This window comes from Strigops habroptila, chromosome 4 (assembly GCF_004027225.2).
Source record: "Strigops habroptila isolate Jane chromosome 4, bStrHab1.2.pri, whole genome shotgun sequence".
NCBI classification, from domain to species: Eukaryota; Metazoa; Chordata; class Aves; order Psittaciformes; family Psittacidae; genus Strigops; species Strigops habroptila.
Genome location: NC_046358.1, coordinates 84831546 through 84845179, shown reverse-complemented (window position 1 = coordinate 84845179; position 13634 = coordinate 84831546). Strand labels below are relative to the sequence as shown.

At 52.3% G+C, this 13634-nt stretch overlaps 1 protein-coding gene across 1 annotated transcript in view; it reads left to right on the top strand.

The window, feature by feature from the left end:
• The window catches only part of HS3ST6 (heparan sulfate-glucosamine 3-sulfotransferase 6), a 32729-nt gene extending 21757 nt beyond the window's left edge, over positions 1-10972 (top strand). Inside the window, exon 2 of the mRNA XM_030485080.1 lies at positions 9938-10972. Coding sequence (XP_030340940.1) covers positions 9938-10556 — 619 coding nt within the window. The 3' untranslated portion in view covers positions 10557-10972. The remainder of the gene's footprint in view (positions 1-9937) is intronic.
• The last annotated feature ends 2662 nt before the right edge of the window (positions 10973-13634 follow it).

Here is a 13634-nt window from a genome sequence, read left to right as displayed (position 1 = left end):
CTGTGTCCAACCTGGCCTTGAACACTGCCAGGGATGGGGCAGTCACAGCTTTTCTGGGCACCCTGTGCCAGCGCCTCACCACTTAACCCCACGGTGCTGTGCCCTGTGTGAGGTTAAGCCATGGGAGAGAAAACCACCATCTCCCCATGGGCACAGAGATCTTGGGATCCTGCACTGGGAAACCCGAGTGCCTGAGGAGCTGCTGCAGTGCTCACTGCATGGTGAGGGTACGGCTCTTCCATCACTGGAGCATCCACACTGGATCTATCCATAGTTTGGCTGTATGAGGTGAGGTGGAGTGGTGAGGCTCAGGGAGGAGATGGTTGGAGAGATGGTTGTTGCATCCTGCTCATGTGGGTGCAGCGCCACAGGCAAACTAGCCCTGATGCCCTTGTGCTTCCTCATTTGTCTTTAGGCACTGCTTTTAACTAGGCTGGTTCGCCTTTTGCCCAATCGAGCACCGGGAAGGGGAGGAATTCCCGTTTCTGCTAGCCATGTAACTTTACCCCCCCACCAAAATGAGATTTTGTGGGCTTTTTATATGCTTCCCGTGCTCTCCTCCACCTAAGTGGGAAACCGGGAATGATCAGCACATTGCTGAGAGGGGATAATTTAGTGAAAACCAATATGTGTAATTTCTATTTGTGATTGAAGACAAAGTCCTTGGACATACTTCTGGTGATCTTGGGGATTGTTTTCCTCTATTTTTTGAAACAGCAATAGCTTTGATTTCTATACAGCCTGCCAGAAGTGAACTGGTCCATAAGAAATAGCCATTAGAAGTATATAAGTATGTGTTAATCGTGTTATGCTCACCCAGAGCACCCTGATAACCCAGAGTTTACCCCAGATGTAGAGCCCCCCCCAGCTCCATGTGGCTTTAAGAGCAATTTGTCCTTATTTATGGAAGCATCCCAAGGATCCCAGTTACCAGAGGTATTCAAATTGTCACCGGTGCCCATCCTCTGGTTGCAGAAGAGCATAATTTGTGTTTCCCTGTGCTCAGACAGCGAGTCAGGTCATAAAACACAAGATGCATGGGGAGGAGAGAGTACATTTAAAAGGCTGATCCCGTTGAAAGGTGTAATAATCTCCTGGATTACTTGCCGGGGTAGCTGCGGGAAGATTTACTGCCTTGGAAAGGGATTATCAGCAGCCGCTGCTGCCAGCAGATTTCTTCCTTTTCTTCTCCAAGAGGAAGGAAGCTTTTCATTGAATCCCTGCTGCTGGCGCCCGCCAGCGATGCTCCCCCCGCAGCCCAACCACCACGTCAGTTCTCACAGCTCAGAAGGGAACAAAAAGGAATCCACTCGATGCCAGTTTTATCCTTATCTCCGCTCTCAGGTGCAAGAGGGAAATTCAAGCCTGTGTTGGAGTTACACTGGTGTGAGCTTACACGCGACCAGCGCCTTCCCCGCTCAGAGCCTCAAGGTGCTGAGCTGGAGGGGGGACCAGTCTTGTTCTAGGGGCATAAAGAGGAGGAATAAACCCCCCTTGATCCAGGGCTCCAGGAGCATCTCACCAAGCCCCAGCTGCAGGAACAGGCTTTGCATGGATGGCACCAGGGCTGGATTGAGCTGAGCAGAGACTCCGACCCTGAGCATCCCCTCCTGCCAGTGGGGACCAAACCCCAGTGTCTGCATCCCCCATCCCAGGTAGAGCCAAACTGGTCCCTGGCAGAGAATGGAGCCAGAGCTGCATCCCAGGCTGGAGCTCAGGGCCACTCATGCACTGAGTTTGTGAGTCCTCCTTCAGTGCTCCAGCCCCGTGCTGGAGGGATGGGATGGGACGTGCAGGAGGGCTGTTTGTGTTTGATTCATCCCCCTGGCAGGGAGGTGGTGGGCCGGGGCAGCAAACCCCTTTAATTGTGTGCAATGAAGGCTGACAGTGCCGAGGCGCAGCCTTTGAGAGGGGAACTGAACCTTTAATTCCTGAATAAATCATCTCCAGTCTGTTGCTCCTTCATCTGCAAGCTGTTTGAGTGCGGGTCCGTATTCACTGCTGGGAAGGGTCATTTGGAGATCAGAGCCCTTGGCTGACCTGGGTCACAGGCAAGACACCTGCCACAGGCTGTCCCCATGCCCCCGGGAATGCCGGGGCTCTGGAATCAAAGGGACACCAGGGATTGAGCCGGGAGAAGAGGGTTTCTAATTGCTGGCGGGCAGACGTGCTTCATTCCGGAGGGATGGAGAGGGCTGAGCCCTGCCCTCGCCTTCCACCAGCCCCAGCCCAGCATCCCAGCAAGGCTGGGCACTGCCAGCCCGTGCTTCCTGGAGGGTGTTTGGAGATTCACATCACTGTTCTGTTTCTCACCTGACTCCGTCAGTGAACAGGAGTCCCAGGGTGGCCGTGGGTGCATCATAGAGTGGTTTAGGGTTGGAAGGGACCTTAAAGCTCATCCAGTTCCGACTCCCTGCCACGGGCAGGGACACCTTCCACTAGAGCAGGTTGCTCCAAGCCCCTGTGTCCAACCTGGCCTTGAACACTGCCAGGGATGGGGCAGCCACAGCTTCTCTGGGCACCCTGTGCCAGCGCCTCAGCACCCTCACAGGGAAGAGCTTCTGCCTCAGAGCTCATCTCAGTCTCCCCTCTGGCAGGTTAAAGCCATTCCCCTTGTCCTGTCCCTACAGGCCCTTGTCCAAAGCTCCTCTCCAGGTTTCCTGGAGCCCCTTTAGGCACTGGAGCTGCTCTAAGGTCTCCCCTTGAGGAGCCTTCTCTTCTCCAGGCTGCCCCAGCCCAGCTCTCTCAGCCTGGCTCCAGAGCAGAGCTGCTCCAGCCCTCGCAGCATCCCCGTGGCCTCCTCTGGACTCACTCCAACAGCTCCACTAAGGGTGAGGAGGGACCATCTCTGAACCCAATGGATGCTCACAGAGGCCAAACACCATCTTCCTCCAGCGCTGTCACTCCTGAGCAGGGAAGGAGCAGCTCCCTTATTAACTCTGATTTCTGCTCCTCATAATCATATGCTGTTATGTGCATTCACCGGGAGCCCTTTGGCCTTAATGACCCCACTGGAATAACCATGCAAAGAGAAAAACCTTCAGGGCCTCGAGCTGCCCATAATTGCAACCCCAGTCATAAACATGAGCACGATCGCGATGCAAATGACATGCAGTGGAGGGGAGCGGGTCTGGGTCAGAGCAGGAGGGGGTGCAGTGCCCTGTGCTGTTGGGGGGGAACAGCCTTTTTCTCACCTTCCTGCCAGGGCTAGGCGCTTGGGGTGCACAGGATCTGGGTGGCTTTATAGAAAGGTAAAGCAACCAGTTCTTATCTGGGTTAAAAACTGGGTATCGGGTGGCTTGTGAAAGAGCCACTCCATTAGAAATGCTAATGCTAGCTCCAGCTTCTCCCCTTTCCCTCACTCCACATCTCCCAGATCTTGATGTTAAGTCAAACACAAAGCTCCTCTGCTCCTGGCCCTTCCTGGACCCCCCAACAGACCCTCCTGCTTTGCAGCCTGTGCCTTTAGCAGGACAAAGCAGCTGATGAAGGGTCTGGGGTGCTTGGACCCCACAGGGATGAGCCCTGTCCAGTGGTACCACCCAGCCCATCCCATCTCCCTTCTTCTCTGAGCCTCTTTTGCCACCTGAATTCCAGCCTAGGGACCTCATCCCCTGTGCTTTGGCAATGGGAGAGCTCTGGGGTGCCTTGTGTTGCGGAGACTCTCCAGCCACAGCCCTGGGCTATTGCCCCAGCCAGAGCTGCTCAGGGTCAGGAGGAGATGCTCAGGGATGCTCAGGGATGCTCCAGCTGGGAATGGGGCTGTGCAGGACTTGGCAAACCACCGGGATGTTTCATGTATCAAACCCTAATGAGGAGCAAAGGGCAGGAGAGTGCAAAGGAGCATTAATAAATGATCTTCCTTGTTGTTAATTGACATGTCTCAGAGTCAGCCCATGGTGGAGCCAAGGGCTTGGATCCCCTTCCAGGCGCATCACAGGCTGTTCCTGCCAGCATTAGCATATTCAGGTTTCCCTGCTTAAAGCCAATTAGCTCCTGGCCAGGCCTGATTGGGAAGCCCTGGCCTCATTTGCACGGTTTTGAATGGTGAAAGAAGCAAAAGTAATGGAGACAGGTCTGGGATAGAGCTGGGGGCTCTGCCTGGACCCGCTGCCACAGCAAAAAGGGGCAGCAGGGAAGGAGACAGGGAATAGCACAGTAATTAGGAATAAAAAGGAACATGGCCTAATTTGCTCCTGGGCGGCTCGATGGTGAGTTCAGCCTTCCATGCCTTGCACTGTGGTTCAACAGATGCCCTGGTGCTTCCTCTGGGAAGAGGAGGTGATAGAGGGGACCAGGGTGGAGGGTAAACCAGGCTGCCTACACATGCCCCCCATCCTGATTTGGGGTCCAACATCCCCTATGCAGAGCAGGGAGCATGGACACAAAGCTGGATTTGTCCCTCTGGATATCCTATCCCCCTCGCTGCTTTCTCACCCCTTGCTTCCCAGCAAAGGTGCTGCTATTTTCCTGCCTGGAAGGAAAAGGCCGGTATCTGAAAGCCTACACAACTGGTTCCAGTTTAACAACTTCATAGCTGCTGTGCAGCTACAAAGGCAGCCTTGTCCCGCAGGGTGAGATAAGCCTGTTGGGGCAATTCATATGCAGATCCGGGTGGTACCGGGTGTCTGCTGGGAGAGGATAAATCTGTCCCAAGCCTTGTCCCCCTCTCCTGGTTCCAAACTGTTTTACATTTACACAAAAAAGGTTCTGTCCCGCATTGAGCCCCGTCCCAGGCAGCCTGTCACCCTGCTTTGAGAGAGGAGGTCCCTTGGAACCGGGTGCTGATGGGTGTCCCCTGCCCAGACAAGGCTGAGCTGGGCGAGCGGAGCTAAGCTGGGGCTGTCCTTGGCTGGTTTTGTCCCCTCACGTCATCCCATTGCCCATCTTATCGCCTTGAAAGAGTCTCTTTGGTCCTACAGAAAGCTCTCAACCATATCCCCTGCAGCAGCAATCCCCTGGCCTCTCACTGGCTTTTGTTGGGGCTGGTTTTGTCAGTGCTCAGGGTGTTTAATAATAATGGAGAGGCTTTTTCCCCTCTTTTCTATTCCACTTTTAGTATAACATAGAACATGCAAGCCCTGATCTGGATGGCACTTGTCACCCTGTGGTTAACTGGGGTTTTGGGGCCTCCCTTCATACTCCCAAAGATCCTGGTGTTTTTGGGGGGATGAATCATAGATCATTCCACATGTTAATGCAGGTGGGTGCTAACACAGGGATGCTCTTGGGATGGAGACTTATTTGTCAGTGAGGTTGTCCTCCGATGGGCACATCCGTTACTTCATGGTCTCAGCTTGATATTAGGAGTTCAAATCATCCCAGAGTTGAGGAATCCTGAACCAATCAATCCTGGAAAGTTTTGTCATCCCAGTTTTTGGATGTCTGCTTTGATTACCTGCCTGCTCAGGCTTTTAATCTGTTATTTCATGCAGCTCTCAGTATTTTAATCAGGGCTGTAAGTTACTGCACCTTGCTGCCTCTGCAGAGGAGGTAATTCATCTAAGTGAGGGCTCCTGGGAGCACAGTAAATCTGCAATATCCCATTGACTGTAATAGAGGGAATGTCCTGGAGAGGTCCAGAATCCCCTGGAAGTACAGCTGGGATGGGAGCAATGAGGGGATGGATGCTACAGACTTGTTGGCTCAGCCCTCAGTGCATGGCCACAGCAGCCAGTGCAGAGGAGGTGACCACAGCCTGGAGGGTAGAAGGAGGATAAGGAGGGCTCACCACGGTGGTTGGAATAGAAAACTTAGTCAAATGATGTGTAGAAATCGACATTTTCCATCCCTCTCTGTGATTTTGCTGTTTTCTTTCACATGTTCAACATCTCTACATAGGAAAACCCACCTCTGATGCCTCTCAAATAGTTGTTTTACTACTTATAAAAATTGAAATCGATCAGCTTAATAGGAAGGTAAAATAGTTTTATCCCTTCTCCTGGGCACATGGCCTCCTCTTGAAGTACAGTTTCCTTCCAAGGCTGCTGGGGTGCTCCCCCATTGCAGTATCATGTACCTGCAGGTGATGCTCAGCATTCCCAAGGCATTCTCTTAAGAATTAACTGTAAATTTAATTACAGATTCCAATGCTGAAGTGGGGCACAGCAGCAGCCTGGCCTGTTCTTTGCAGATCTGGAAAGAGACAGGGGTTATCAGTAATTAACTGAGGTGATTTAGGGGGAAGTATTAGGGAGTTAATGAAAATGTGAACTAGCACAATTATCTTGCAAGTAGCTGGGTGTGATGGAGCTGTTGAGGAAGAGGAAGTGTTGCACAAGTAATTGCTGGGAGGCTGCTGTTTTATGATACTGGGGTGATGCTGGGATCCAGCTCCTCTGGTTGTTGTTGGTGGAGTTATCCAAGAGTTTAAACCAGAACCTGTCCAAGGGCCCACCTAAGCACTGGTTTGCAGAGCTTATGGCTCTGACGGACCAGCCTTGGGGTCCATGGGACATCACCGGCCCATTGCTGTCCCTTGTTGGGGACATGGGGCTGTGTTAGTGGGGAGGAAGGTCTCTGCACCCCACCACAGCTCACTGGCACAGGAGCTGCCCACCGCAGCTCCAGCAGAGTTGGGAATTCCTGCCCCAACATGGGCTTTTATTAAAGATTCTATTTTAATGACATTTTAATTAAGCCAAGGATGCTGTGGTTGGCTTTAATTACAGTAGGTGCAGTTCCAGTGTGCTGAGAAGCCCTTGGTCAGCACGATGAGCACAGGGAAGATGCTGGTACTGATGGCTGCAGGGCTGGGGATCCCTCCACCCCACAGACCCCTTAGTGATGGTCCCAGCACCATGGGGCTCACCCTGGCCCTTGTTGTCCTCCTACAAAAAGGAAGGGAGGGGGCTGAAATGGCTGTTATTGACCCTTTTGCTGGGGCATCTGGCTCACATCGCTCCGGTTTATGCCCTTGGGAACACCACGATGGCAACGGCAGCAAACCCAAACCATGGTGTTGTACCAAAACCGAGCACAGCCCTGCATTCCTGAGCTCGGGTACAACCAGTGCTGGGCTGTGGAGCACAGCCTGAGGAAAAGTGGTTTAATGTGGAGTCTCCAGGATCTCAAATCACGTCATCCCAAGTGTTTGCTAATAAACATTTTATTGCCCATGAGGAGAGGGGCTGGTTTAGGTCTGAAGCCCATGATATGCAGAGAGAGGGGGTTTGGGCGAGTGAGCAGCAGGAGGAAGGAGCTGTTTTGCTGAGCAGAAATCCTAATATTATAGAATCATAGAATCGGGTTGGAAAAGGTTGGAAAGGACCAGGGAAGCGCTACAGAAATTCCATAGCAGGTCACCCAGGGAAGCTGCATGGAGCAGCCTGGCAACCCCTGTGGCAGGTTTCTGGGTGTAATTAGGGTTAAACAGGCTTTACTGGTGTGGAAGCCCAAGCAGCAGGTTGGAGGTGTGCTAACAGCGGTGTTTGGACATGTGCTGTTGGTTTTTGCTTGGTTCCTGGCAGGGGATGGGGCCGTAAGGGCCTGATACTGGTTTGGGAAGGTGCTTCCCAGTGGGAATCATAGAATCATGGCATGGTTTGGGTTGGAAGGGGCCTCAAAGCTCATCCAGCTCCAACCCCCTGCCATGGGCAGGGACACCTTCCACTAGAGCAGGTTGCTCCAAGTCCCCATCCAACCTGGCCTTGAACACTGCCAGGGAATCCCAGCACTCAACCCCTCCAGTGGGCACGGTTATGTGGGGCAGTGAGGAAAGGTGCTGGAAAGGATGGAAAAACCACCCATGGCTTCCCTGGGATGCACGTACCGCACAGAGCATCCCATCTGCCTGGGCATCACAGGATCCTGGGATCAGAAGTTGCTCTGAAAACACTGGCACTGCCCAAAAAAAGAGAAGGAAAAAGCGGGGGGAAAAAGCCACAAGTGGCTTTTGCCTCTTGTCTGGGGGAGGGAGTCATGCAGGGCCCAGCAAATGCTTTTAATAAAGTGTTCTTTCCTGCGTCCAGGGGAAAAATCCCAGAAACCTCAAGCCTTTTCCCATTACATAAGGAACAGCTGGGGCTGGGCAGAGCCTTGGCTTCCCCACAGCTCAGCCTCGGCTGCTGCGTGGCCAGTCCCGTCCCACTATGGGATGGAGCATGGGATGGGAAGCCCTGAAACACCCTGTGCCGCCGCCAAGAGCTGGCTCCACTGTGGGACCCAGGTGGGAAGGTCCATCCTCATCCTCCTGCTCTGCCACCATTCCCTAAGCAGGGTTATGGAGCTCTCCCTGCCCTTTGTGGGTCAGTTTGGCCTTGAATAAGCATCATTAAACCCCTGCCCCTGCCTGGGTGAGGGAGGAGGGATGCATGGGGCAGGGGGATGCTCCTCTGCTTTCCTGTGAGTCCCAAGGGGAACAGGCTGGAGCAGACCCAGCAGGAATCTTGTGTTTTAAAACCAGAATTCTTCGAAGTTTGGGCAAAATGAAAGTCCTTGTAGGAAACAGCGTTCAGTCCCAACTCTTTCCTTTTGGTTAAGTGAAACATCTCAGTTAGACTTGATGTTTTTTGCTTTATCATTTGGTTTGGGTTGAAGGGACCCTAAAGCCTTTCCTGTTGCAACCCCCTGTCACAGGTAGGGACACCTTCCACTAGACCAAGCTGCTCAAGCCCCATCCAACATGGCCTTGCCACAGTTAATATCCGGGTATTGTTATTTTTCCCAAGAAACTTCCCTGGAGCTCATCCTGGATTGCCTTTGGGTATAGAGCCACTTGGTTGGATCCCTGTGTGTTTGCTGGCCCATACAAGTGATTTTGTGTCAGAACAGTGGGTGTTTGTTGGCTGGATGAACGTAGACATTTACACAGCAGCTCCTCCACAAGCCATGTCATCACTTGGTGCCTCAGTTTCCCATTGTAAACCAACTCTTGCCTGCTGGTTTAAGTGCTCTGCCATCTGCTAATTAAAGTCCTAGCTAGGAGCAAAGGACATGCTTATTCTCTATACGTATTATGTGTATTTGAGCAACCTGGTCTAGTGGAAGGTGTCCCTGCCCATGGCAGGGAGCCCTCCGAGCATGATGGGGGGAATGGGGAGCATGGCTTGTGACAGCACCGAGGAAATGAAGCTGTTCCAATCCCAGATGAGCCCCATGAAGGGCTCTGGGGCAGGTGCCTGTGCTGGTGACAGCAGGGACCTGTTCTGCAGCCCCTGGCTCTCCTCATGGCTGGGTAATTTCTCCAGCAATTAATGCCTCATTAAAGTGCAGGAGGGAACAATCAGGGCAGTGAGTTTTACCCAGCACAATGCTGGGCCCTGAGAGGGTTTTCTGCCTCTTTGTAAAGAAGGAAACAGTCTTTTTCTGGCCTTAACTGCTTGCTGGCTGGAGGCAGAGGAGGTGGGAGCCTTGGTGGGCATCTCCATCCCCAGCTCTCACTTGGGCTTATCCTGAGGGTGCACACCCCACGATGAGATCTTCCTCTTTGCAACCCGACATGGCGAGTTGGCACCTCTGGGACATAATGAAATGGGGTGAAACCAGCCCCATCCCAAAATGCTTGTGTCGAGATGCCACTGTTGAAACTCATTGGGGTGCAGAAGGAGGAGGCAGGAAGGATTTCCAAGGTTAGGAAGGAGGTTGAAGGGGAACGACCACCTGCAAGTGCCCTCTGGATGGTGCTGCTGGAGGGGCAGTGACAGGGATTCCCTTCCTGGGGACAGATGCTGGTGGGGAGGCTGAGACAAGGTGAACAGAAAGGAGAGACCCAGGTATGGGGGCTCCTTAAAGGCTTTTGAAGACGAGGAGATGACTGATGGGCTGTGACAAGGCAGTGTTGCTGACTGGCAGGAGGGGAAGGAGAGAGGTGGTTGTGATTGGAGACCCTTGGTCATTTCTGGCTGTGTTTTGGGGCTTGCTCCTGCTCGTCCCCATCACAGCATCAGGTTGAAGCATCTGTGCCTCGAGCCCTGACCATGTCCCTTTCTCTCCCCAGGAGCCTGATGCCACGCACACTGGAGGGGCAGATCACCATGGAGAAGACCCCCAGCTACTTCGTCACCAAGGAAGCTCCTCGGCGCATCTACAACATGTCCCGGGACACGAAGCTGATCGTGGTGGTGCGGAACCCGGTCACTCGTGCCATCTCGGACTACACGCAGACGCTCTCCAAAAACCCCACCATCCCCAGCTTCCAGGCCCTGGCCTTCAAAAACATCAGCACGGGACTGATCGACACCAGCTGGAGCGCGGTGAGGATCGGGATCTATGCCAAGCACCTGGATAACTGGCTCCAGTACTTCCCCCTCTCCAAATTTCTCTTTGTCAGTGGGGAGAGGCTCGTCAGCGACCCGGCTGGGGAGATGGGCCGTGTCCAGGACTTCCTGGGTCTCAAGAGGGTGGTGACAGACAAACACTTCTATTTTAATGAGACCAAGGGCTTTCCCTGCCTGAAGAAGCCGGAGGGCAGCAGCAAGCCCCGCTGCCTGGGGAAATCCAAGGGGCGGCCGCATCCCAAAATCGACGTGCAGGTGGTCCAGCGCCTGCGGGAGTTTTACAGACCCTTCAACATGAAGTTTTATCAGATGACAGGGCAGGACTTTGGCTGGGACTGAGCCATCCACAGGACACAGCACCATGCTGGGAACTGGTCTGCCCAGCTGCATGTGGAGCCAGGACTGTGGTCCAGGGATGCTCATGGCTGCTGTGGTGCAGGGATGCTCATGGCTCCTGTGGTCCAGGGATGCTCATGGTCCAGGGATACTCATGGATGCCATGGTCCAGGGATGCTCATGGCTCCTGTGGTCTAGGGATTCTCAAGGCTGCCATGGTCCAGGGGTGCTCAAGGCTGCCGTGGTCCAGTGATGCCCATGGCCATCCCACCACCAACCTCCTCCCTTCATTCTAATTTATATTGGACCTTTTCTGGCAAGAAACGGACCTTTCTGGAGTAGAGAGAAATATTTAAGAAATAAAACCACAGACGCCCCCTCTCCCCTCCCTGACCAGATTAAATATTCTTCCATATAAATCCTGCTCATCTCTATTAACTGTGACTGTTCTGGGTGGTGAGTGGGAGTGGGTGAGTGTGTGGAAGGGGGCATGTGTGTGCATGGCGATGACAACTCTGCCATCCACAATAAAAGCTTTGGGAAGCAGTTGGGCTCTGGGGTGTGTGGGGCAGGGGGTGAGGCTGGCCAAGGGGCAGACTCCATGTGTGGGGTATGTTTTGCAGACAGAGAATAGTCTGCAGGAGGTTTCTTAGTTAAGAAAAGCAATTAAAGGCAGTAGATCTGAATAAATGCCAGGTCTGGGTTTAGGGAGAGACGTAACATAGGGAGAGGGAGTTGCGTATCACATACCTTCTTATGTTCCTGGTGTAACCCAGATGATAAAGCAGGGCATTTCTAACCCTGAGGATGAAATTCCCTGCTTCCCCCTAATTCACCCAAGCAGAGCAGACAAAACCCCAATCTCTGACCTTTCAGTTCTATAATCAAAATAGGTTTTCAAACCTGCAGCCATAGAAGGGCCATCAGGGGAGGCTGCAGAAATTAGTTTAATCTGAATTAACTACTTTTCCCTTAATTAAAGATGGGGAAAACATTTAATTAACTCTAATGTCTTATTAGTGACTTGTATTTGTCTCTTTAATGAGCTAATTACGTGTTTTCAAGGGCCCTCAGGCTCTGTATTTTTTGCAAATATGCTTTGGCTATGGTTTCTTCCACTGAGCAGCATCCCAAAGCTGAATATCCCAAAACTGGACATCCCACCAGGCCTGTCCTGCCAGGTGTGCCATCGCCTCCCCTCCTCATTGCTGCTGTCTGGGGTGATGGAGATGGCGGGTACCACTTCTCCTGGGATGCACAACAGGTACCAGCCCCTTTCCTTCCAGCTCCAGGGTGTTTTTACATCAACACATTGTGCTTTATCCCACAGAGCTCTCCTGCTCCCATGTCCCTCCTTTGTGCCCCTTGGAGGTGACATGTTTTCTGTATTGATGCTCCAGGCCGTAGCTGAGTTTGAACACATTTGCCCTGTTCATCCCCTGGGAAAAGCAAGATGCAGAGATGGGCTTAACATGATGTTGGAGTTAAATGCAAACAGCTGCCTGTTTCAGAGCAGGGCATCATATGTAGGTCCATGCATGTGTGTGGGGCACAGGGACAGATGCAGATACCACCAGTGCGGTGCCAGCACCTGGGGGCTTTATGGCTGATATCAAGAAACTGGGATATTGTAAAGGAATAATAAGAAGGAATAATAATAATAAGGAATAATAATATTCCTTATTATAAAGGAGTAATAAGAAGGGATGAAATCAGGACTGTTTCTGCTGGTTAAGATCCCAGAGCCCTCGGAGCAGTGCGGGGTGGGCTCAGCACCCCATGCCCAATGCAGGAACCCCTTGGGACCATGAGTGTCCTGGCCACGGACCCGCTGGGGGCTGGATGTTGAGCGGCTGGAGCCCGTTGTCACCAGCGCTGGCAGCTCCGCATGATGGACTGCGCTCCGCTTGTTTAGGTTTTGTTTCCAGCCACGACATTCGACCAAATTATTCTCCACGAAGGGCTTTAAAGTTTCCCAAGTGCCTGTGAAAGCCTGGAAGCGCTGATAGTGATCCTATTTCTCAGCTGAGTGACTGCATTCAGCCCCAGCCATATTGATATGCAAAACGTTAAGGGTCCCGGCTCTAAAGATGGTTTCTGTCTGCCCTGTGAAAGGGACCCATACTTTTTTAAAGCCCGGGCCTTTCTAAAGCTGCACAATACCATATAGACTATGCCATTTAAAGCATCTGAAGCGACCCAAAATGTATTGAAAGCTTGCTTTGCAGACTCATTAAGACTACTCAATAGGTTCTGGCAAATACGGTGCCGGGGCTGACCGCACGGATTAAGACTTTTGAAGTGTTACACAAACCCCCTGCTTAAACTAATTGCTGCCCCGCAGCTCATGAGGTCAAGTATTTGTATTCATTGCCTCCGAGAGGAGCCACTTATGGGTCTGTCCAGGTGAAGTCTGCACTTCATTAGATCAAGACAATAGAAGCGGCTTGGGGTAGGAAGGAGGAAGATGAAATCTCCAAGCTCTTCCTCTGAGTACAGACACAGGGATATGTCCTTATGTCCACCATGGCAGAGTTTTGGGTTGTTTCTGTTGCTTTCAAGAGTCCCAGAGGAGCAATTTGCTTCCAACCAAAGGAAGAGTGAGCACTGCTTGAGCAGTGATAGTTTGAAGCTCACTGGGCAGTTCTCTACTATGATGCCTCGTTCCTCAGGGTCAGGTGGGTTCCCTTCACCAGACCAATGGGGATGCCATCATATGCTGGTGCATCATGTATTTCTCATGTCTATGGAGAGCAGAAGCCACCATTGCCATCGCTGCTTCTTCCACCTAATAAAACCTCTAGGTTTAGGAAAAATCAGCAGCTGATGTACTGAAGGTGTCAGCAGAGGCACAACACAGCTCTTGTGCCATCTCACCAGGAGGCAAGGACCACTGGGGAAAAGAAACTCCACCTCCTTATTGTGGGTTCTTTGATGGAGCATATTTGGGAGCTCCTTCCCTGATGACAGGCAGTGGGCTCATAGGGAAATCTAAGCTGAACCCCCCTTTGCTGGGGGGTTGTAATCATCAGTGTCAGCCCATGGACCCTGGCTTTGGGGCTGCTGCTGCTGTGGGGTGCA